Source organism: Coregonus lavaretus, assembly GCF_964263955.1.
Source record: "Coregonus lavaretus genome assembly, chromosome: 3".
Classification (NCBI taxonomy): Eukaryota; Metazoa; Chordata; class Actinopteri; order Salmoniformes; family Salmonidae; genus Coregonus; species Coregonus lavaretus.
In genome coordinates, this window is record NC_139990.1 from 48,999,861 (window position 1) to 49,024,829 (window position 24,969).

General features: G+C 41.4%; 1 protein-coding gene across 1 annotated transcript in view; it reads left to right on the forward strand.

The window, feature by feature from the left end:
• The first annotated feature begins 10,471 nt into the window (after positions 1-10,471).
• Positions 10,472-24,969, forward strand: part of LOC311123699 (protein FAM171A1-like) — a 28,647-nt gene continuing 14,149 nt past the window's right edge. Inside the window, 3 exon segments of the mRNA XM_084158209.1 lie at positions 10,472-10,588; positions 21,161-21,388; positions 23,135-23,227. Coding sequence (XP_084014335.1) covers positions 10,477-10,588; positions 21,161-21,388; positions 23,135-23,227 — 433 coding nt within the window. The 5' untranslated portion in view covers positions 10,472-10,476.

A 24,969-nucleotide genomic window follows, 5' to 3' on the forward strand; every position in this document is an offset into this window, starting at 1 on the left:
GTCGGGGTCACCAATTGTCAAAGTCGCGTCAATTCAAATCTGGTATTAGGAACAAAAGAGGTCAACACGACTTCTAAGATATACTAGTTATTTTAATTAATGCAAAAACCTTCAATGGTAAATATGATGTTTCGTATATACGGGCTCTCTGAGATACCTCGCAGGACACCCCAGAGAACTAAATCCATTGTTTCAGATTGTTGCTCAAATACTCTGACAGAGAAAGTTTCCCACTTCTCTGCTGGCCAATCAGAGTAAAGAACTGAGTGTGGTTTAAACTTTACTCAGCCAATCCGTTGGTTCAGGGGTTGGTCTCATCTCCTCGGCGCCATTTGTTGCACACTTCAGCCAGGCACAAGTTTATCATAACAACCTATCATAGTGAGAAGAGCCAGCTCCCTTAGACATCATTCCTACGTCCAAGGAAGGCTCACAGATCACAAAGAACCAGTATAGTCTAGCATTTGGAGGCAAATCCTTATCTCCCTTTACCCCCTAAAACAGCTCTTCACATCAATCACAGCCTGCCAGGTGTCACAGCCTACATTAGCCCAGTCAAGAATGCATTCTTTCTAAGTTAGTCATCCCATCAATTTAGGAGAATAATAAATCCCCAATAGAATATGTCATGTTTTGTATCATTATGTTGGGAACATTAAGCCCTGAACAATTACCCACCTTTCCCGGTTGTGCAAAGGATTTGTCCATCAATAATGGAACACTATTCAATTCCCTAAGGAAAGGGACTCTCCTCCCTGGGGCTGGGTAAGCAAGACCTTTCCTTCCCTGTTAAGCGTGAACACAGAACGTTTCAGCCAGTCAGGCAAGGAGCCTCAGCACTTAGCCACGCCCCCACTCTCCATTCGAACGGAACTATTAAAGCGTGGCTCGAATAATAGCCACGGCCGACCGAAATCCTTCTGCTGCTTAGACGTCAGCGTAGTTGGTGACTGGAAAGCACCCTTGCTTACCTTCAGATTATAATTGTGACAAATAGGCCTATGGTTTATCCCTACTTGCTAAGAAAGTTACCTATCAATTTAAATGATAGATGGTGCCCTGTTTATGGTGGAATAAAGATAAACACATATATAATTAATTACCCAATTACATAGACATTATCATAATGTTAGGCCACTCCTCTACACCGGTAATTCAAAATATTCATGCAAGTAGACCACTGATTAGCCAGCTCATCCTCTAGACCTTTGATTGACCAGCTCATCCTCCTCAGGAGTATGACATCATTATCTGAGGAAATAGCAAGCATTTTTTAAATGGTCTGTTTGAGATACAAGTCTGAGGTGTTTATATATATATATATATTCTTTGGCCACAAATACGAGTATAAGACGATTCAACATTATTTGCGTATAACTTTCCATTTTCACTGGGCAGTTACTTTAAAACGAATAATGTTGGTGTGGGGGCACTTGCAGTTATAATTTTTTTTTACATCAAGTTTTTATAATTTCAATTCATAGGATTCATACAATACATTTATAGATATATTTTTTTTTAAACCACCCCCCGGGCATTTCCACAGCACATGCTGAAAAGTACCAAGGTGATGTCTTTTTTGAGGTGTTAGATAGGTCAATATACTTTCATTAGTCACCTAAGTAAAGATGTTGCTAGAGTGCTAACCAACTTTTCAACATGTGCTCAAGCTGTGAATTCTCAAACTATTTTGAGCATTTAGTTTACTGACAGACTAGCTCTGGTCCACGCGCATGCGTCAGATGCGCAAGCAGCTGGTATTGCAGTCGTGACGCATGCACAAGGACCAGAGCTTTTGCTGTCTCACATTCCCACTCTCGACAGGCCTGGGATTTGAACCAGCAACCCTGTGGGCAATGGTTCATCTCTTTAACCATCAGGTTGTACAGTACATTTTTATGGTAGCCTACATATTAAAGGGCTGACTGAGTAAACGCAGACTGCCACCACTTCTTTCTCCAATACTTTCCAAACATCCCACATCACTCTGTGTTACTGTATGTTGGTGTCTTCAGAAGACACATTAGTTCTGGTTCGGTAGACTAATGTTTGCCTTTTTGGTATTTTGAACTTCCTTTTCTTCCAAATTCTCCTCAGACAACGCTGAAGTGAGAGCAGAACATGGATGTGGTTGTGTGCAAAAAACACAGAGGACACCAGGAGTTTGCTGTCCAGGCCCAGCACTTGAAACTGTCGGACCTAGGACTGAGACTGAAAGCTCAGGGCTTTCACAACAATTACCTCTTCAAAGACAACATCCCAGAATACCCAAGGCCAGAGTTCCGGGTCTCCCAGCTCAGACACGACACGAATGAAGGCGGGCTATTTGGCATAGCCGTCGATAGCCAAGGGGGGGTTCCGTGCTAGGGACCGAGAGGAGGGGCCAGAGGGTTTGGACATGCTGTGGTGGAGCTTGTCTTTGGGAGCGGAGGAGATGGCCTCGGCTGAACAGCGTCTGCTCCAGGCCAGGTACCCTGACAGGACGGAGGAGCAGGCCAGGGAGCAGACATCCTTCCTGCAGAGGTTCGCCACCTCACCTGCCTTCCTGGACACCTCCCGTCTGGGCTCCTACCGCTTCACCTTCCCCCTGGATGAGCTGCTCAAGAGATATCGGGAAAGGGTACTGAAGTGTTATTAGTGGAACAATTACAATATCTGTAGAATTAACATACATGACTGCTGGGTAGTACCAATGGAGGCTGCTGAGGGGAGGACGGCTCATAACAATGGCTGAAACGGAGCAAATGGAATGGCATCAAACACATTGAAACCATGTGTTTGACGTATTTGATACCATTCCACCAATTCCATTAAGGTACCACCAACCTCCTGTGCTGGGTACATACCGAGACCATGTGAGAATTTGTGGTCAAATAATTGAAAGAAACAAGATCATGTAATTTAATGATAATAAAGGTATTTGTCTTTTTGTTTAGCTATGTGTTGGACACGAGCCAATCCTGCATGTGAATGAGACAGTGCTGTACAAACAGGAGGTGATGTACTCAGTGCTAGTCCATAGTCACTTCAACAATGACCTCTTTGAGAAGTACCCTCTCCTCCAGGACAATGATGATGGAGTCTGTGCTTACAGAGATGGATAGATCATCTGGAGACCCGAGGACATGTGTGAGACACACAGGTTAGAGTGTGTGCGTATAGTGCGTGAGTGTAATTCACAGATAAATGTAAACAATGTGCCGACTCAAAACGTTACCATGCAATGCTAAATATATCAGTTACTTTAGATGTAACAGCAATACTAGCTACAAAATCACTCTCAATTCTAGCATGGGATGCTTTATTACAATTTGAATTGATTTACACTTTCACTTCCTTTCCACAGCTTCAAACTGGTGCCAAAGCCCTACCAGAACCAGGATGTAACCCACCTGATCCCTGATCCGCAGAAACACCAGTTCTACGTTTGGGACAACATTGCTGTAGCGTTCCAGATGGATGATTCACAGGTTAGATTTCACATTAACTTTATTGATGGGATCAATAATGTTTCTACCGGAAAGTAACAGGGTGTAAATGATTTAGTTCTAGCCCAACTCTAACACACCTGATTCAATTAATCACCTAATTATCAAGACCTTAATTAGTGTAGTCTTTGTGTAAGTGCTGCCTGGAACAAAACCTTGCACACCCTGTATCTCTCCAGGACAGGTTTTAAGACAACTGCTTCGTTGGCATAACTTTTAAAGGTACAACAATGTTGCCAAAGCAGTGAATAGGAAGACTTTACAATCAGTAATCGAAAGTCTAGCTATCACTTAAGATAATGAAAAAATCTGTTCCTCCCAGATGTTGACCTTCGATATGTACAATTTGAGAGACCATCTGAGATTCTGTGAGCCGGGACAGCCACAAATTTCCCCCGACTGCGAGTTCACCACATACGACGAGGCCAAGGAGATGGTGGACTGCTATTGGCCTTACTACCATACCCCCCTGTACTGATAAACTTTCTACCACACCCCGATGTTCTGATAAACGTACTACTAGAATGATGATGCAGCGGCCATAACACCTGCAAATCTGTGTACACGACCAACAAACTTTGATTTGATTTTGATTTGATGATGATTATGATGTCAAACAGAAAGTTAAAGTTAATGTTGTTATGCTTTCAACATGCTTTACTGGTTTAAACCCAGCAGGCTAAATGTGTTTGTGCTGTTGTTAGTCAGCAGTAGTATATTGTTTGTCAGGGTTGAGAACATATTGCTTTTGTTAGTCAGCAGTAGTATATTGTTTGTCAGGAATGAGAACATATTGCTTTTGTTAGTCAGCAGTAGTATATTGTTTGTCAGGATTGAGAACATATTGCTTTTGTTAGTCAGCAGTAGTATATTGTTTGTCAGGGTTGAGAACATATTGCTTTTGTTAGTCAGCAGTAGTATATTGTTTGTCAGGGTTGAGAACATATTGCTTTTGTTAGTCAGCAGTAGTATGTTGTTTGTCAGGCTTGAGAACATATTGCTTTTGTTAGTCAGCAGTAGTATTTGTTTGTCAGGATTGAGAGCATATTGCTTTTGTTAGTCAGCAGTAGTATATTGTTTGTCAGGAATGAGAACATATTGCTTTTGTTAGTCAGCAGTAGTATATTGTTTGTCAGGGTTGAGAACATATTGCTTTTATTAGTCAGCAGTAGTATATTGTTTGTCAGGAATGAGAACATATTGCTTTTGTTAGTCAGCAGTAGTATATTGTTTGTCAGGGTTGAGAACATATTGCTTTTGTTAGTCAGCAGTAGTATATATTTTTTTCAGTGTTGAGAACATATTGCTTTTGTTAGTCAGCAGTAGTATATTATTTGTCAGGAATGAGAACGTATTGCTTTTGTTAGTCAGCAGTAGTATATTGTTTGTCAGGGTTGAGAACATATTGCTTTTGTTAGTCAGCAGTAGTATATTGTTTGTCAAGGTTGAGAACATATTGCTTTTGTTAGTCAGCAGTAGTATATTGTTTGTCAGTGTTGAGAACATATTGATTTTGTTAGTCAGCAGTTGTATATTGTTTGTCAGGATTGAGAACATATTGCTTTTGTTAGTCAGCAGTAATATATTGTTTGTCAGGCTTGAGAACATATTGCTTTTGTTTGTCAGCAGTAGTATATTGTTTGTCAGGGTTGAGAACATATTGCTTTTGTTAGTCAGCAGTAGTATATTGTTTGTCAGGAATGAGAACATATTGCTTTTGTTAGTCAGCAGTAGTATATTGTTTGTCAGGGTTGAGAACATATTGCTTTTGTTAGTCAGCAGTAGTATATTGTTTGTCAGGGTTGAGAACATATTGCTTTTGTTAGTCAGCAGTAGTATATTGTTTGTCAGGATTGAGAACATATTGCTTTTGTTAGTCAGCAGTAGTATATTGTTTGTCAGGGTTGAGAACATATTGCTTTTGTTAGTCAGCAGTAGTATATTGTTTGTCAGGCTTGAGAACATATTGCTTTTGTTAGTCAGCAGTAGTATATTGTTTGTCAGGGTTGAGAAAGTATTGCTTTTGTTAGTCAGCAGTAGTATATTGTTTGTCAGGGTTGAGAACATATTGCTTTTGTTAGTCAGCAGTAGTATATTGTTTGTCAGGGTTGAGAACATATTGCTTTTGTTATTGTTGTGCCTTTGCTCTACAAGGAGCTAAAAGGACTCAAGTATTTTTTGTTAAGTTAGAATTTCTAAGAAAATAAATCTTCTAGATTGGGACTAAACTACCTAGCCCAGTCTCTCAATTCAGCCTATGGCATTCCCTCATCACAATGCTGTTGACATTATCTGTAATGCTTTATTTAATATCAACGACTTACATGACCTCTGCTACTCCTGTCTCTAGTTTCAGCCCTTCTTTAATCATGATGGGCGTCCCAGGACGGGATCAGCAAACGTATCCTCAGTTTGTTTGGCAATGTCTTTTACAGTAGTAGTACAGCAGATAATTATTTTTGCAGGGCAATATTGTCCGTTTGTTGTCACTTTTAAATCTTTCTGCTGTATAGAGCCAGAGTAATGGTAACTCCCACCTTGTGCAGCGTTTCAGACGCATGTCACAGAGGGTAGGATCAAAATTAAGGCCCCAGCGAGAATTGAACTCACGACCCCTGGTTTACAAGACCAGTGCTCTAACCTCTGAGCTATGGAGCCATACATGTTCATGAGAATAATTGGAATGCTATAAAGAACACACCCATCAGAGAGTTAAAGAAAGAGGTACACCTAAGTAACCAAACAAGCAGGTTACCTGGTCTGGCTCCTACATTAAAAGCAGATTCCTTGTCACCCTTTGTTATACATTTAATGAAAAACTCTCCCCGATTTATGTGACCCTCAGGCAGGTCTGGTCTGGTGGTCTCCTTTAATTGCCACCTCTCCTTCTTTCCTTGTCTTCTCTCCTTCATTACCAATTTTTTTTAGTCGTAAATCAGCTTTAATATTGCAGATAGATCCCACAATCTATTAATGTAATTGTCTGCATCATTTCCTATCCCCCATAAAATGTTTACAACATTTTTATTATTTTCCCTGAACCCTACCACCCCTCCCCTAATTGGAGTAAACTAATGGACAACAATACTTAGGCTTCTACTTCCAGCTTATACATACTATATATATATTTTACGGACACAGTATATTTTACGTTAGTCATCTATTTTTATTTTGTTTTTAGTCCCACCCTTCAGCTACCCTCAACCCCTCCCATCTACAGTGGGGGAAAAAAGTATTTAGTCAGCCACCAATTGTGCAAGTTCTCCCACTTAAAAAGATGAGAGAGGCCTGTAATTTTCATCATAGGTACACGTCAACTATGACAGACAAATTGAGGAAAAAAAATCCAGAGAATCACATTGTAGGATTTTTAATGAATTTATTTGCAAATTATGGTGGAAAATAAGTATTTGGTCACCTACAAACAAGCAAGATTTCTGGCTCTCACAGACCTGTAACTTCTTCTTTAAGAGGCTCCTCTGTCCTCCACTCGTTACCTGTATTAATGGCACCTGTTTGAACTTGTTATCAGTATAAAAGACACCTGTCCACAACCTCAAACAGTCACACTCCAAACTCCACTATGGCCAAGACCAAAGAGCTGTCAAAGGACACCAGAAACAAAATTGTAGACCTGCACCAGGCTGGGAAGACTGAATTTGCAATAGGTAAGCAGCTTGGTTTGAAGAAATCAACTGTGGGAGCAATTATTAGGAAATGGAAGACATACAAGACCACTGATAATCTCCCTCGATCTGGGGCTCCACGCAATATCTCACCCCGTGGGGTCAAAATGATCACAAGAACGGTGAGCAAAAATCCCAGAACCACACGGGGGGACCTAGTGAATGACCTGCAGAGAGCTGGGACCAAAGTAACAAAGCCTACCATCAGTAACACACTACGCCGCCAGGGACTAAAATCCTGCAGTGCCAGACGTGTCCCCCTGCTTAAGCCAGTACATGTCCAGGCCCGTCTGAAGTTTGCTAGAGTGCATTTGGATGATCCAGAAGAGGATTGGGAGAATGTCATATGGTCAGATGAAACTAAAATAGAACTTTTTGGTAAAAACTCAACTCGTCGTGTTTGGAGGACAAAGAATGCTGAGTTGCATCCAAAGAACACCATACCTACTGTGAAGCATGGGGGTGGAAACATCATGCTTTGGGGCTGTTTTTCTGCAAAGGGACCAGGACGACTGATCCGTGTAAAGGAAAGAATGAATGGGGCCATGTATCGTGAGATTTTGAGTGAAAACCTCCTTCCATCAGCAAGGGCATTGAAGATGAAACGTGGCTGGGTCTTTCAGCATGACAATGATCCCAAACACACCGCCCGGGCAACAAAGGAGTGGCTTCGTAAGAAGCATTTCAAGGTCCTGGAGTAGCCTAGCCAGTCTCCAGATCTCAACCCCATAGAAAATCTTTGGAGGGAGTTGAAAGTCCGTGTTGCCCAGCGACAGCCCCAAAACATCACTGCTCTAGAGGAGATCTGCATGGAGGAATGGGCCAAAATACCAGCAACAGTGTGTGAAAACCTTGTGAAGACTTACAGAAAACGTTTGACCTGTGTCATTGCCAACAAAGGGTATATAACAAAGTATTGAGAAACTTTTGTTATTGACCAAATACTTATTTTCCACCATAATTTGCAAATAAATTCATTAAAAATCCTACAATGTGATTTTCTAGATTTTTTTTTCTCATTTTGTCTGTCATAGTTGACGTGTACCTATGATGAAAATGACAGGCCTCTCTCATCTTTTTAAGTGGGAGAACTTGCACAATTGGTGGCTGACTAAATACTTTTTTCCCCCACTGTATCTCTGAAAACCATCCCGTTTTTTTTGTTAGCTGCATGTGTGACATAACTCCACCAGTCATATTTATGACATCATTAACAAAGATTATACAATTTGTAAACATTATTTCCAAAAATCATGTTTTTTTTTTTTAATCAATTAGTATATTTGAGTTTAGACATAATATTTGTTGTAATAGGCCTTTTCTGGTGGATTAAATTGAAATTGCAAACTGGGATGTGACAAAAAAATTCCACAAATAGACAGGTATTTACCTTTCCATGGTAGCAAGATCTTATCTATTTTTGCTAACTTTCTATTAAAATGTATTGTAGTGAGATTGTTTCTTTCTTTCAGGATTTTAATACAGAGTATGTCCACTTTACCTTCAGACCATTTTATTGGTAAACTACACGGTAATGTGAAAGCAATCCAATAGCCTACTTAATATGGTACACTTATCATAGTTCAGTTGTATTCCAGAGAGGTTAGAGAAATTATCTAGATCCTCCATGAGGCTTTGCAGAGTTCCAAATGGTGGATTTAAAAGAAAGCATGAGTCCTCAGCACACACTGATGCCTTTGTTTTTAAGCCCCGGATTTCTAGCCCCTTGATGTTATTGTTGGATCTAATTCTAATAGATAACATTTTGATGGCCATAATAAATAGATATGTCGAAACTGGACAACCTTGTTTCACTCCTCTTGACAGTTTAATACTTTCTCAGAAGTAGCCATTATTTAGTATCCTGAACAAAAATATAAACGCAACATGCAACAATTTCAAAGATTTTACTGAGTTACAGTTCATATAAGGAAATCAGTAAATTGAAATAAATAAATGAGACCCTAATCTATGGATTTCACATGACTGGGAATACAGATATGTGTCTATTGGTCACAGATACCTTTTAAAAAAGGTAGGTAGGTAAATAACTACAATGACCATAATACATTGCGCACCTACTTGTCCGGTCTGTGTTTCTTTTACGCCTGCTACTGTTAGGTTAGTGTGGGTCAGAAAAGGAGAGCAAGACAAAAGACAGCATAATGCGCAATCGAGAGGGATCTCTACCTAAGTGATTGATAGTTGGTATTCAGCAGTCATAAACTGCCCCGTGTAGCTCAGTTGGTAGAGCATGGCGCTTGCAACGCCAGGGTTGTGGGTTCGGTTTCCACGGGGGGCCAGTATGAAAAAAAAAATGTATGCACTCACTAACTGTAAGTCGCTCTGAATAAAAATATTTTATGTAAATAAAAGTATGCCTTATTTACTTTGAAGAACTACCAAAATTGTGTCAGACAGCATAGGCAGCAGCTCTATAGAGATGAGATGATGACTCGGAATGAGATAATAGTTATCAAATAAAACAAATGTAATACACTCAACAACTGAAATATTTTAGTAAAATAATGTCAATAAATGATGGTTAATAAGTGATAAGCAGTAATGGGCAGTCACTACCATCATGGGACTTGTATTAATTGTTTTATTCTGTGTTATTACAGCATTCAACCCATATAATGCATAGTGCATTTAATGTTTAAAAAAATAATTGAAACCGAAATCGAAAACCGTGATGTTTTAATAATCGAACTGAAACCGAACCGACCTAAAAAAGAACTAATTGCTCAGCACTAGTGGACAGTAAAGTTTCTCTATTTGCAGTTCTTAAGTTTTTAGTAGCAAATAGGAAATACATCTCTGGTTAAATTGCGTTTTTCATCAGTATTGTTTCAGAAATGTTTTTTGTTTGGGTGAGTTATTATAATTAATTAAAAACAAATATAGACTATCATCATAAAGCTGTCAACTCTTCAAAATGTGTTATCTTGTGGTGGTCTGACAACCACTTCAGTGAGTCGCCTGCAGATGGCGGTCAAACCCCACAAATGATTCTTCTAGGCGCCTGTTGGTGGAGCATCTGGTGGCGGAATAGTTAACATGGGGCGGCCCTGGCTTTAGTGACTTTCTTTCTTTTTTGAAGAAAAAAAAAGAACCGACGGAGCGGCAAGAGCCGTGGGATGCAAAACTGAACTGGACATACTGAGGGGGAAAATAGAGGGAACGCTGATGCTACAAAATATGGAGTCTTGCCCGATGTACCTGTGTGTATTGTACAATACATTGATGTAGCCAGCCAATATTTTATATTTATCTGAACCGTTTTTTGTGTGACATCTGCAATGATGCGGGTCGGGGATTTGAGCAGGACCGCAGCGATAGTGCTCTGTCTTTTGGGATGCAATGTGTGGAAAGCGGTAACCAAAACCCTGCAGGAAGACAACGATATAAAAGGTAACGTAGGTAGCTAATACAAATTGTTCACTTTATTTAAACTACTTGTGCGATGTTATGCCCAATAAGTTCGTCTTGCTAGCTAGTTACGTATATAGCTAGCGATACCTTGGCTTTGATGGCTTGTTATGTGCTAACGTTAGATAGTTAGCTAGCTACGTTCGTTAGCTTTTCAATTGGCCAGCTATATAATTTGGCAGGTTTTTTCAGCCACGAAACGTTATGAATATCGCTCTCTGTGGTCGTTCGTGTTTAATCTAGCCAAGGTATTATATCGTTTGAATGGTTTAAAGTGATTTTGTGTCTCACAACGTGCCTTCCACAGAAACAACACCACATCTTACCTAGCTGATATTGCATGTTGTTGGCAAAATAGGCTAGCTAACGTTAGCTGCTGTAGCTAACGTTAGTTGATGACAAGTTATTCTGCAGCCTCTCAATTGAAATGGATACTTTTGGTTTTTACTTTGTTCCTGATTCAGATAAGGTGGAAACGTGATTTGAGCTAGATTTTTTTGCCCTTTAACATTGTGTAATGGATTGTTTTCAGACCAGCAGTATTCCACGAGAGAGAACTTTAATGCATTTTGTGTATTAATTTGACTACGTATACAGTAGATTCCTCTAGACATGATTATAAGCTAGATACTGCAGATGTGAGTGGGAGGAGGAATGTCCCTCTCTCACATACACACACACACACCACCCTCTCTCTATAAAGAGTGAAAGGCAGTATATGACAGGTGGCTCTTGCTTCATTGCCTCTTCCTTCACAGCCTCCTGCTGAATTGGGGGCAGGGCTGGAAATGGTTTAGGCTGGGCCCAACCTATTTGGATCATTCTGTTTTTTTTTCATTGTTACAGACATGAGTAAAATGGCAGCAGAGGTAGTTCATTCAGCCACTCCAAAGCTTCCCTTTTATAAAGAGTAGAGTGCTTCCAAGACTAGCCGCATCTGTTTCTCCCATTTACTCACTCATTCACTCATTCTCACACACACACACTACTTTGCTTGGAGAACTGTGCAGCTCTGTGTGTTGCTTCTTCAGTTTTGATTCTAATTTAGTTTCTTAATCATATTGCTGTGACTGTGTGTGTGCGCATAGTTGTGTGAGAGACTCTAACCAAACAGTAATGTATTAGACTATTTTGTGTCTGTCTGTCTGTGTAACTGAATATGAAGTGTCCCCAACTATCAGGTGATGTCAACATGAGGTAGTAGCCTATTAAGTTCTGTAGCGAAAATGATTGATGCCTTCTGAGCATCTCAACTCAGTTTTGTAAATTGTTATTTTATTTTACTGTCTCTCTCTCTCTCTGACCCAGTATAACCTTCAGCCCTCCTTGGGGCTCTGGTCGATACTGATGGCTTCTCCTCTTCTCTCCTCTCCAGACGCATAGCTAGCTATATACAGTTGAAGTCGGAAGTTTACATACACCTTAGCCAAATACATTTAAACTCAGTTTTTCACAATTCCTGACATTTAATCCTAGTAAAAATTCCCTGTCTTAGGTCAGTTAGGATCACCACTTTATTTTAAGAATGTGAAATGTCAGAATAATAGTAGAGTGATTTATTTAAGCTTTTATTGATTTCATCACATTCCCAGTGGGTCAGAAGTTTACATACACTCAATTAGTATTTGGTAGCATTGCCTTTAAATTGTTTAACTTGGGTCAAACGTTTCGGGTAGCCTTCTACAAGCTTCCCACAATAAGTTGGGTGAATTTTGGCCCATTCCTCCTGACAGAGCTGGTGTAAATGAGTCAGGTTTGTAGGCCTCCTTGCTCGCACACACTTTTTCAGTTCTGCCCACACATTTTCTATAGGATTTAGGTCAGGGCTTTGTGATGGCCACTCCAATACCTTGACTTTGTTGTCCTTAAGCCATTTTGCCACAACTTTGGAAGTATGCTTGGGGTCATTGTCCATTTGGAAGACCCATTTGCGACCAAGCTTTAACTTCCTGACTGATGTCTTGAGATGTTGCTTCAATATATCCACATAATTTTCCTTCCTCATGATGCCATCTATTTTGTGAAGTGCACCAGTCCCCCCTTTTTCCTCTAAACATAACGATTGTCATTATGGCCAAACAGTTCAATTTTTGTTTCATCAGACCAGAGGACATTTCTCCAAAAAGTACGATCAGTTGCAAACCGTAGTCTGGCTTTTTTATGGCGGTTTTGGAGCAGTGGCTTCTTCCTTGCTGAGCGGCCTTTCAGGTTATGTCGATATAGGACTTGTTTTACTGTGGATATAGATACTTTTGTACCTGTTTCCTCCAGCATCTTCACAAGGTCCTTTGCTGTTGTTCTGGGATTGATTTGCACTTTTCGCACCAAAGTACGTTCATCTCTAGGAGACAGAACGCATCTCCTTCCTGAGCGGTATGACGGCTGCGTGGTCCCATGGTGTTTATACTTGCGTACTATTGTTTGTACAGATGAACGGGGTACCTTCAGGCATTTGGAAATTGCTCCCAAGGATGAACCAGACTTGTGGAGGGCAAAAAAAAAAATTCTGAGGTCTTGGCTGATTTCTTTTGATTTTCTCATGATGTCAAGCAAAGAGGCACAGAGTTTGAAGGTAGGCCTTGAAATACATCCACAGGTACACCTCCAATTGACTCAAATGATGTCAATTAGCCTATCAGAAGCTTCTAAAGCCATGACATAATTTTCTGGAATTTTCCAAGCTGTTTAAAGGCACAGTCAACTTAGTGTATGTAAACTTCTGACCCACTGGAATTGTGATAGAGTGAAATAATCTGTCTGTAAACAATTGTGGGAGGGGACTGTGTGTGTGCCTATGCATACGACACACTGCATTGCAGCACTCTGCTTATCCTCGGGGCTTGTGCACAGACTACTAAAACAGTGCTTTATACACACATGCACGCACGCACGCACATGCACTAGCACAACACCTGTATTCGTTGAGGCATTGCTGCAGTTTTCCACCAGATCTATAATTTAGTAGTACATATATTTGTTTCTGTTCTGTCTGAACGAAATCAATGACATAATGCTAATTAATAACAGAAAAATATAACATATTTATTATTGGATTAAGAGGGACTGAATATGATCTGTGACTTTTGTTAAGCACTAAGCAAAACACTGAATAGTGTCTGTTGTGTACCTTCAAATTACATTTTTTAAATTGTATTTTTCTGTCACAAAATAGATGTTATAGCCTAGCTAGCACAGTAACAGTAGCTATATTGTTTGGAAATTTAAGAGTTTATTTCCAAAACACTATATCCACAAATGTTTCACATTTGTGTTTTTTCATCAGAAATGAATGCTTATGGGTGAAGTTCTATAGTTGCCGAGGCAGAGAGCTCATGTAAATTCTGTACATATTTAATCGTTTTTATGTATTTCTTTATTTTTTATAAAATGTGTATTTTTCATGAACTAAATGAGTGTAGATCAAGTCTTGATATCATGAATTGGATTCCTGCCTGTAACTTGATGAAAATCAGCGTTGTCAACAAACTAGCTAATGCTAGCAGAGAAGTTGGAGACGCCCTGATAACACTGAGCTGCCTGCCTGCCCTTGGACATGCTGACATGACCACCACCTCTGCTGACCATCTAGCAGAGTTTCTAAATCCTCTCATGCGCGCTGCCCATCTGCTGGAGGTTTGAAGAAGCACTCCGACTTCATCTAGCTACTGTTGTAGCCTAAATTACTTTACTTTTTGTTGTTAATTTTGCTTAACAAGCTCTTTGAGATTCTGTCTGCAATGAAAAGCACTATAAAAGTTTAATACATTATTATTTATGTGTGTGTAAAATATTACTGTCCTCAGATTTTTAGTTAATAGATTTTAGATGGTTTTGTTGCAAAATGCTATATATCCATTGTTTAGATGGAATAGAATGTTTGTATCCTGTATATTTAACGTATATGAATTCAACACATCATAAATTAACCTCATGCTATAGTGTTTGGTTAGAGTTAGGCCTTGTCCCAAATGGCATCCTATTTCCTATAAATTGCACTACTTTTGACCAGAGCCCAGATCATATGTATTGATACAGTTTTTAATATATTATTTTATGTTGACGTCACAAATGTATCAGTTGTACCATTTTTAAATTAAAGGTCCAATGCAGCAGTTTTTATCTCTATCTTACTGTGATTGTTTCCAATTTAAAAAAACAGACTGACAGTTATTTTCTAACAGTTCTTACACTAAAAGGGCACAATCATAATTTTCACAATTTCACAATATTATCCCAACTTTTAGTTTTTGACTGCACTAGGTCTTAATTATTTTAATGATTTGTCACATTAGACTGTGTAAAACCATGCAGTGCAACTTTTTTCACTGAGAGTGAGGTGAATATATCTAGTTTTGAAACAAAATGTGATGGTTTGTTTCTCTGACATGAAACCATCTAGTGATAAGTTTCAAACAAACATGTCTGTCATTTAACAACCCCAAGCCATGATTAGATGGGGGGGGGGGGGAACACACCAATCTCTTTCAGAAGTTCTTTAAACAAACAAAAAATTGATATATAGTGATTTGGAATGAAACACTTCAAATATACCTTCAAGTCAGTTTGCATTGTTTGTGTCACTGAAAGTGAAGGTTTCATATAAATACACACAGTACCTGAGTATGTTTTCTGCAGTTCGTCCACTATGTCTGTGAGTTTATCCACCCTAGCCCAGATTGGTCCACTATGTCTGTGAGTTTATCCACCCTAGCACAGATTGGTCCACTATGTCTGTGAGTTTATCCACCCTAGCCCAGATTGGTCCACTATGTCTGTGAGTTTATCCACCCTAGCCCAGATTGGTCCACTATGTCTGTGAGTTTATCCACCCTAGCCCAGATTGGTCCACTATGTCTGTGAGTTTATCCACCCTAGCCCAGATTGGTCCACTATGTCTGTGAGTTTATCCACCCTAGCACAGATTGGTCCACTATGTCTGTGAGTTTATCCACCCTAGCACAGATTGGTCCACTATGTCTGTGAGTTTATCCACCCTAGCACAGATTGGTCCACTATGTCTGTGAGTTTATCCACCCTAGCACAGATTGGTCCACTATGTCTGTGAGTTTATCCACCCTAGCACAGATTGGTCCACTATGTCTGTGAGTTTATCCACCCTAGCACAGATTGGTCCACTATGTCTGTGAGTTTATCCACCCTAGCACAGATTGGTCCACTATGTCTGTGAGTTTATCCACCCTAGCACAGATTGGTCCACTATGTCTGTGAGTTTATCCACCCTAGCACAGATTGGTCCACTATGTCTGTGAGTTTATCCACCCTAGCACAGATTGGTCCACTATGTCTGTGAGTTTATCCACCCTAGCACAGATTGGTCCACTATGTCTGTGAGTTTATCCACCCTAGCACAGATTGGTCCACTATGTCTGTGAGTTTATCCACCCTAGCACAGATTGGTCCACTATGTCTGTGAGTTTATCCACCCTAGCACAGATTGGTCCACTATGTCTGTGAGTTTATCCACCCTAGCCCAGATTGGTCCACTATGTCTGTGAGTTTATCCACCCTAGCACAGATTGGTCCACTATGTCTGTGAGTTTATCCACCCTAGCACAGATTGGTCCACTATGTCTGTGAGTTTATCCACCCTAGCCCAGATTGGTCCACTATGTCTGTGAGTTTATCCACCCTAGCCCAGATTGGTCCACTATGTCTGTGAGTTTATCCACCCTAGCCCAGATTGGTCCACTATGTCTGTGAGTTTATCCACCCTAGCACAGATTGGTCCACTATGTCTGTGAGTTTATCCACCCTAGCACAGATTGGTCCACTATGTCTGTGAGTTTATCCACCCTAGCACAGATTGGTCCACAATGTCTGTGAGTTTATCCACCCTAGCACAGATTGGTCCACTATGTCTGTGAGTTTATCCACCCTAGCCCAGATTGGTCCACTATGTCTGTGAGTTTATCCACCCTAGCCCAGATTGGTCCACTATGTCTGTGAGTTTATCCACCCTAGCACAGATTGGTCCACTATGTCTGTGAGTTTATCCACCCTAGCACAGATTGGGTCGGGATCTTGGCCCCATGCCCCAGAGAGACAGAACAGCAACACCAGCTGAGCTACAGCACCCCTCATTCTCAATCAATACCTCTTCGAAAACAATGTAGTCTATCATGCTCTGTCCCCACGTCTTTATACACACAAAACCAGGAAATAGATGAAGGAAATTGAGAGAGTGTATGTTAAAGAGGCCTAATAAGAGCAGAAACGGAGAGAGATGGGGAATCCCCCAAGTATTAATGAGATGACTCAAAGTATTTACTTTCGTCGACCACAGAACACTGTAGTTTCCTAGTGTACCAAGGAGGAGTTTGAAAGGTTGTGATGGTGCCAAAGAAAGCCTCTCGTGCAGAGTTGATGGAATTATTTTCTCTATACTTTAATCTCTGCCTACTAATTTACTATACTGGAATATTCATCAGGATATTTTAAAGATAGAATTTGATAGGTTATGTTAAAGATATTGTGGTGGGTTATCCCTATCCTAGTACCTGTGTTGTGTGTTTGCGTTGAGCCGGGAAAAAAACCTGTTTATAAAATCAACAGCAGGGGTTGAACAGGTACACACACCAGGAGTTAACGGTATCTAATAATAATAATAATAATATCTAGGACCTGATCTGACAATTAATAACCAGTGACAATTAATAACCAGTAACCATGGATACCATAAGCACAACCAGTCGACCTTTAGCACAGCAGCCCTCCGTCAGAGCAGCTAGTAGCCACAGACAGAGGAGGCTACTGTCCTGCCATTATTATGGCTCAGTGATGATGCCCAACTCCCTCTACCTCACAGCAGGGTCTGATAATCAATAACCTCCACACACTCACACAAACATAATGAACACACTGGCTCTTCCTCGCACACCCATACTGTCTGTCTCACACACGCCCTGCTGCTCTGGCTGCTGTTGCTTGGGCTAATTGGTGGTAGATCTCAGCATCGGGTCAGGAAAAACTCCCTTTGATGCCTTTATCCTCCATATGGCACACACACACACACATACACACACATACACAGAGAGAGACCGGGAGCCAGTTACTGAGAGAACGACTGGTTTAACAGGGCTGCTAAAACACATTTCTCTTCTTACACACATTTGTGTGTGTGTTTTGAGATGCACCTCTCAGAGGGCTTTAGCCTGTTTAAGGATGATGTCACCAGCGATTTATTGGATCAGAATGGGGAGGTGTGTGTGTAAGTGTGTGCGCGCACCACAGTCTCCCAGGGGAGCTCTTCAGAGTGAGCACAGCTGGTACCCCTAAGGAAGGACGGAACACTGGGACAGGAAGTGATGTACCATTAGAATGCCTCCCTCTCACTGACCTCTGTGTTGGGGGGAACGCCATGGTAACAGTGGATATTTTCACTACCCTTAAAAGACCCACTACAGTGAAAATTAAAATGGTTGTTGCAACTAGTTTGAGAAAAGTGATATATAGATAGAGAATCTGTAGTAGTCCGGCTCATTTCATTTTTTACATTTCAGTCATTTAGTAGACGCTCTTATCCAGAGCGACTTAAAGTTAGTGAGTGCATACATTTATTTTTTCCATACTGGTCCCCCATGGGAATCGAACCCACAACCCTGGCGTTGCAAGTGCCATGCTCTACCAACTGAGCATGGCTCCTATAGGACTCCACCCTATAGTCTGTATTTGTCTGATCCTCTGTGTGTCAGTGTATCTGTTACATTAATAATAATCTAGCCTGGGGAGATGGGAGAGCATGTCCTGGGGTTGGGGGACGGGGTAAGTGTGGGTGTGTATGTAAGGGTAAAGGAAGGGTATGTGTATGTTCGGGAGGGGGGACAATGATCAAACGCCTTAATTAAGGGACAATGATCAAACACCACTTCCATTATCACAGAGACAAGCGTCTGCCATATGGAAACATGTAGATTAGAGAGGGGGTGTGTGTGAGAGAGGGGGTGTGTGCGTGAGAGGGTGTGCGTATGTGGGCATGTATACGACAGAGGAGTAAGTAGATGGTGTAATAGCAGAGAGATGAGGAAGATGTGTGTTTTGTGTTGCTGAAATTAATTGTTCCCCTTGCTGTAGGTGACTGTACTAGACGGCGCTCCTACTTATTTCAGTGATGAAGTATGGCTAAAGTAGCCTTGTTAGATATTAGCACACATTACTGTTGTTTACATAACCTGCCAGACCAGACATTTGTTTACAGTGTTGGTACCAAGTCACCGTTAAGGTGTTAGCCAAGCTCCTTTATGAAACAAGCTGAAATGGGCTTGTGTGTGTGTGTGTGTGTGTGTGTGTGCATAATCGGACTGTTTTTAAAGGTCTAGGCTTGAAACACAAGCTCTCTTTTTTTACCTGGTTGTTCTCGCTCTGTCTCTCTCTCTGTCTCACTCACTCACACCGTATGACTCCTGCAAAGTGCCGTTCTCCACAATGGTAAAGGTTAGGGTTCTGGCCTGGGTAAAGGTAAGTGTTACCTTGCCAATGTTAGCCTCACACAACTCACGCTCAGTGTTCTAAATACTTGGAGTTCTCTTGTGAAACTTGTCTCCCATTTGGCTCTTATTTTCTGTTTATCAGTATACTCTCTCTATCCTCCATCCTTGTTTTATAAAGTAGCGCCGTATAAAATCTGCGATACGGATGGAATCACGGAATCCAGACAATAAAACAGAATTCAACAATATAAAGAAATGTATTGAACAGTAGGGAATCAACTAAATGTATTGAACAGTAGGGAATCAACAAAGTGTATTGAACTTTGTAGGGAATCAACTAAATGTATTGAACTTCGTAGGGAGTCAACTAAATGTATTGAAACATTATTAATTTGGCCAAGTTTATCATAAGACATGAACAGAAGGCATCAGTGATTCGGATTTCCTGCAACTTTCTGAAGAGGCAACGAGAATTCCCCGTCTGTGTGTGTGGTGCGTGCAGCTACCTCTGTGTAGCCGTTAGCGATGATGCTAATGAAAACAGTCTTCTGGTAGATGGAAAGGTTTTCCAAAAACATTCTCAAGTAAATGTTAACTACAAAGTAGCCTATGCTTACCTGGCAGAATTATATCATGATTATTTGCATCAATCCAGTGGGTATTTGTTTTGCAAACTCTACCAGAAAATATTAAGTGCTCACTGGAATTAAAGGTTATCTACACCCAAAAATCTACATTTCTCAAATTTTTCCCGGACCTCAAAAGTGGTGTCCTGATGTGGTTTTAGCATGGTTGTGGACGTAGAACATCCAATTTAGTTGTTGTAATCAAGTGCAATTTTGAGAGTGAACCTGAAAAAACAGGGGAAAACGGAAATCTGGAAAAACTAAACGGAATCAGGCAGAAAATTCAACAGATTTGATAGGACCCTAACAAAGGTCTAGACTAGACAAGCTTGGCCAGTCTGTGTGTTCCACTTGATAGAGTGGGTTGTTGCTCTGTCCCAGTTTAGCTCTGGCACTGTGTGTGTGTGTGTGTGTGTGTGTATCTGTGGCAAGCTTTACAATGCTCTGCTATCCAACCGAGTTAATGGTTTAATGGAAGTATGTTATTCAGCAGTTTCCAGGAAGGTGTGTGACAGTAATAAAGGAGATGTGTGCTCAGAGACTTCCTTCCTCAGCCATCAAGAAACAGCGAAAGGGCCCATTGTTTTGACAGAGCCTCACTATTGGCTGGTAACCAGGAAATTGGGTTTTGGCCACTCACTGTGATTGGCTGTTAACTGCCGATGTCAAATGTAACTGAGTCAGAAAGCTTATCCTGACTACTGTATATATGCCTAGGCTATGTTCTAGGATTCATCTTCTGTTGGGCTGGACATGGATACGCTTCATTAGGCAAAGTTTGTTCATTTTCAGATCAAATGGGACTCATTAGAGATTGAAGGCCAACTAATTACAGACAATTAGTGACAAGTCTGAGTCTGTGTGGTGCACGCTTACCAGTGGTGGAAAAAGTACCCAATTGTCATACTTGAGTAAAAATAAAGATACCTTCATAGAAAATGACTCAAGTAAAAGTGAAAGTCAACCAGTAAAATACTACTTGAGTAAAAGTCTAAAATTATTTGGTTTTAAATATACTTAAGTATCAAAAGTAAATGTAATTGCTAAAATATATTTAAGTAGTACAAGTATAAATCATTTAAAATTCCTTATTAAGCAAACCAGACGGCACAATTAATAATAATAATATTTACAGAAAGCCAGGGGCACACTCCAACACTCAGACATAATTTACAAATGAAGCATTAGTCCGCCAGATTAGAGGCATAGAGATGACAAGGGATGTTCTCTTGATAAGTGTGTGAATTGGACCATTTTCCAGTCCTGCTAAGCATTCAAAATGTAACGAGTACTTTTGGGTATCAGTCAAAATGTACATTTATTTTATTTGGGAATTTAGTGAAGTAAAAGTATAAGTTGTCAAAAATATAAATAGTATACTAAAGTACAGATACTTTCAAGTATTTTTTACTTAACTACTTTACACCACTGACGCTTACTTAGCAGTGTGTGTAACTCTCTCTCTCTGTCTCTCTGTGTAGAGGTGACTCTGAAGGTTCACCTGAGTGATGCCAGCACCCACCAGCCCCTGGGCGGAGCCACCATCGAGCTCTTCGCCAACCACACCCCTGTAACCACAGAGACCTCCGCTGCCGACGGCAACGCCTACCTGCGCTTTCCCTACCGCCTTGGAACCCTGCTGGTCGTCACAGCAACCAGACAGGGCTACGTGCCAAACTCCGCCCCCTGGAGACCCACCAGACTGCCTGGTAGGTCAAAGTAGTAAAATCTACAAAGTGTGTATGTGTGTGTGTGAACAATCTGAAAGTGCTGTGTGAGGATAATGGGGGTGTTCCATTACAGCTTTATTATAATAAGTGACCACGTCTCCGTCCCCCCCTCACACACACACACACAGCCCTCCCAAGAGGCCATGGGGAGAGGTGTGTGTGTGATGGAGGAGGGGGATACTTATTATAATAAAGCTGTAATGGAACACCCCCATTATCCTCACACACCACTTTCAAATTGTTCACACACACACACACGCTTATCAGCACTAGGAGTGACAGAGAGGGGAAAGGAGGAGTGACCGAGAAAGGAAAGGAAAGGAGGGGTGACAGGAAGACAGCGGAAGTAGGAAAGAGTAGAGAACTTTGGTCTGTTGTATGATATTTATTCAGCCTTTATTTTACATTTTAGTCATTTAGCAGACGCTCTTATCCAGAGCAACTTACAGTTAGTGAGTGCAGACATTTTCATACTGGCCCCCCGTGGGAAACGAACCCACAACCCTGGCGTTGCAAGCGCCATGCTCTATCAACTGAGCTACAGGGGACAGGGTGTCAATGCTGAGACCAGCGTCTCTTTTCCAGATGAGCCCTGTATAGCACCACAATACACATCACAATACAATAAACACATTCAACTACACATTCATATAAAAGGTCCCCTAACAACCATCTGAAATGCCCTAGAGGCACCAATTCCTCCACGTGTATTGTAGATCATTCCCCACGTAAGGTGCAAGGAATTTAAAGGCTGATTGACCTAACGCTCTAGACACCAAAGGAGTCTCCAGAGTTAACCAACCATGTGAACGGATTTGATAACTTGTCATTTTAAATCTTAATAGTTATGTTAGCTAAGGTAAGTCGGAGGTTTGTGGAGCAGGGCTTTGTAAACAAAAAGAGAGGAATGATGTGATCTACATGACTTTAAAGAGGTCCAGACAACCTTTTGGTAAAGAATACAGTGATGAGTAATAGAACTGTCTCCTGTGATAAAACGAATGGCGCTATGAAAAACAGCATCCAAGGGTTTAAAAGTAGAGACAGATCACAGAGAACATAAAAGGGAAAGCTAGAGATTTAAACTAGTCAAGTAAGATCTTCAAATATGTTTTCCTACCAACCACAATGTTAGAAAATAAAGAAAAGTTGAGAGGAAAACCAAAATTCAATAGATTACCTTTTATTAGTGAGAATGAAAAATGAGCCACAGTGTGGTTTAGTGTGGTCTAAGGCACTGCATCGCAGTGCTAGCTGTGCCACTAGAGATCCTGGTTCGAATCCAGGCTCTGTCGTAGCCGGCCGCGACCGGGAGACCCATGGGGCGGCGCACAATTGGCCCAGCGTCGTCCAGGGTAGGGGAGGGAATGGCCGGCAGGGATGTAGCTCAGTTGGTAGAGCATGGCATTTGCAACGCCAGGGTTGTGGGTTCGATTCCCACGGGGGGCCAGTATGAAAAATAAAAAATAATGTATACACTCACTAACTGTAAGTCGCTCTGGATAAGAGTGTCTGCTAAATGACTAAAATGTAAAATGTAAATTAATAAATTAATGACTGGGTCCCGTGTGGCTCAGTTGGTAGAGGATGGCGCTTGCAACGGCAGGGTTGTGGGTTCGATTCCCACGGGGGACCAGTACAAAAATGGATGCACTCACTACTGTAAGTAGCTCTGGATAAGAGTGTCTGCTAAATGACTAAAATGTAGAAATGTGTGTATTCCAGTGTTTTCCTCTCTCAGTCTGGAGCTGCTACCAGAGAGAGCTGCCACTCTGATGGTGTATGAAGACCTTATACAGATTAACTCTGGATCCCAAGGTCAGTGTGAGTGAGAGAGAGAGAGAGTACTTAGACACGGTCCTTGTCCCAGTGACCTCACACACATTAATAATGAAAGATGTCCACCCCTTTAAACCATCTCTCTAATGAAAGCAACACACAGGCAGCACGTGTCCTCTGTTCCTTTTACAATTACATTAGATACATTTTATCAGATCACATGTAATTTAATTGAACTGTATCTTTGTGTGCCTGATCAATGTGCTTGTTTTGCTTTCTGTGTGTGTCTGTGTCCCTCTTCAATAACCATACTCATTTAGAGTGTCCCATCCCATCTGCCCTTCTGTTGCTCTCCCATCCTCTCTGAGTGAGGTTCTGCTGCTGATACTCCTTTAAACATTGCTGACTGAGCTGTGTGTGTGTGTGTGTGTGTCCGTCCTCCAGGAGGGCAGGATAATTATGCTACGGTCTGGTGAATACAGTGTACCCCCTCCACACACACAGTGTGTTGTATCATGGTATTTTGAACCTGGAATCCCACTGGAGCGATAGACCTTGTCATGTGGCAGGAGGAGAGAGAATGAGTGAGGGGAGGACTGAGGGGAGGGGGGGGGGAATGAGGGCAGAGGAGAGAGAAGGAAAGGAGAAGGCGGGAAGAGGGGATAGGGGGAAGGGTGCAATGTCCAGGCTGAGGGAGGAATATCCATTGTAGAGGGAAGAAAAGAGAAGGAACTCTCAGGAGGAGAAGAAGAGGAAAGGGGAGGAGGAGAGGGGCTTTTTGGATTGGCACAGGAGACCCCCCCCCCCCCCCCCCCCCCCAGGCTGTTACCTATAACTCCTCTCCATTTTGTTACTCCAGTCCTGTTGATGTGATTATATCCCAGACCACCTCCAACACTGGACGTTCAGATCAATACCAGACCAATTCCAACACTGGACGTTCAGATCAATACCAGACCAATTCCAACACTGGACGTTCAGATCAATACGTGACCTCCTCCAACACTGGACGTTCAGATCTATACCAGACCAATTCCAACACTGGACGTTCAGATCAATACCAGACCAATTCCAACACTGGACGTTCAGATCAATACCAGATCAGGTTTACTGCAGGCAGAGGCTACACAGAGCTAGAGAAAACACAGACGGCTGCAGCGGTGTTTCATGGCCCAGGAATGCACACTCACCACAGTGGAAACACTATGACATCACCGCTAAGCCCCACTATACACACTTCTCTTTTGCACAAACACACAGTCTTGTTTAACTAACCTTGTGGAGACACACAATTGATTCCCATTCAAAATCCTATTTTCTCTAACCCCTAAACCTAACCCCTAAACCTAATCCTAACCCTAAACCTAACCCTTAATTCTAACCCTATCCCTAAATCTAATTCCTAAGCCTAAAATAGCCTTTTTACAAGTGAGGACCGGCAAAATGTCCTCACATCTCAGAATTTTTGGTTTGTTTACTATTCTCGTGAGGACTTCAAGAAATATCAGCCCAAGGAGGGAAGCACGAGATTGAACTTCATCCCTAGTCAATCTCCAAACATTTCTGTAAAAAACCCTTTTTTTTTTTTTTTTTTTTTTCTTAGTCTCGGGCTGTTGGAGGTCGGTGCACCCGATTCAGCTGCCCTGCGCACCGTGTAGGCAAACTGTTGCCATTTTGAACCATTTCATGTGTCTGAAGGTACAAACTCTTCCTTCCCGGCGGGCCCGGAGAGCAAATCAAGTGCACTATAGGCCTACCGCTGGCCAATCGGATGGCTTAGA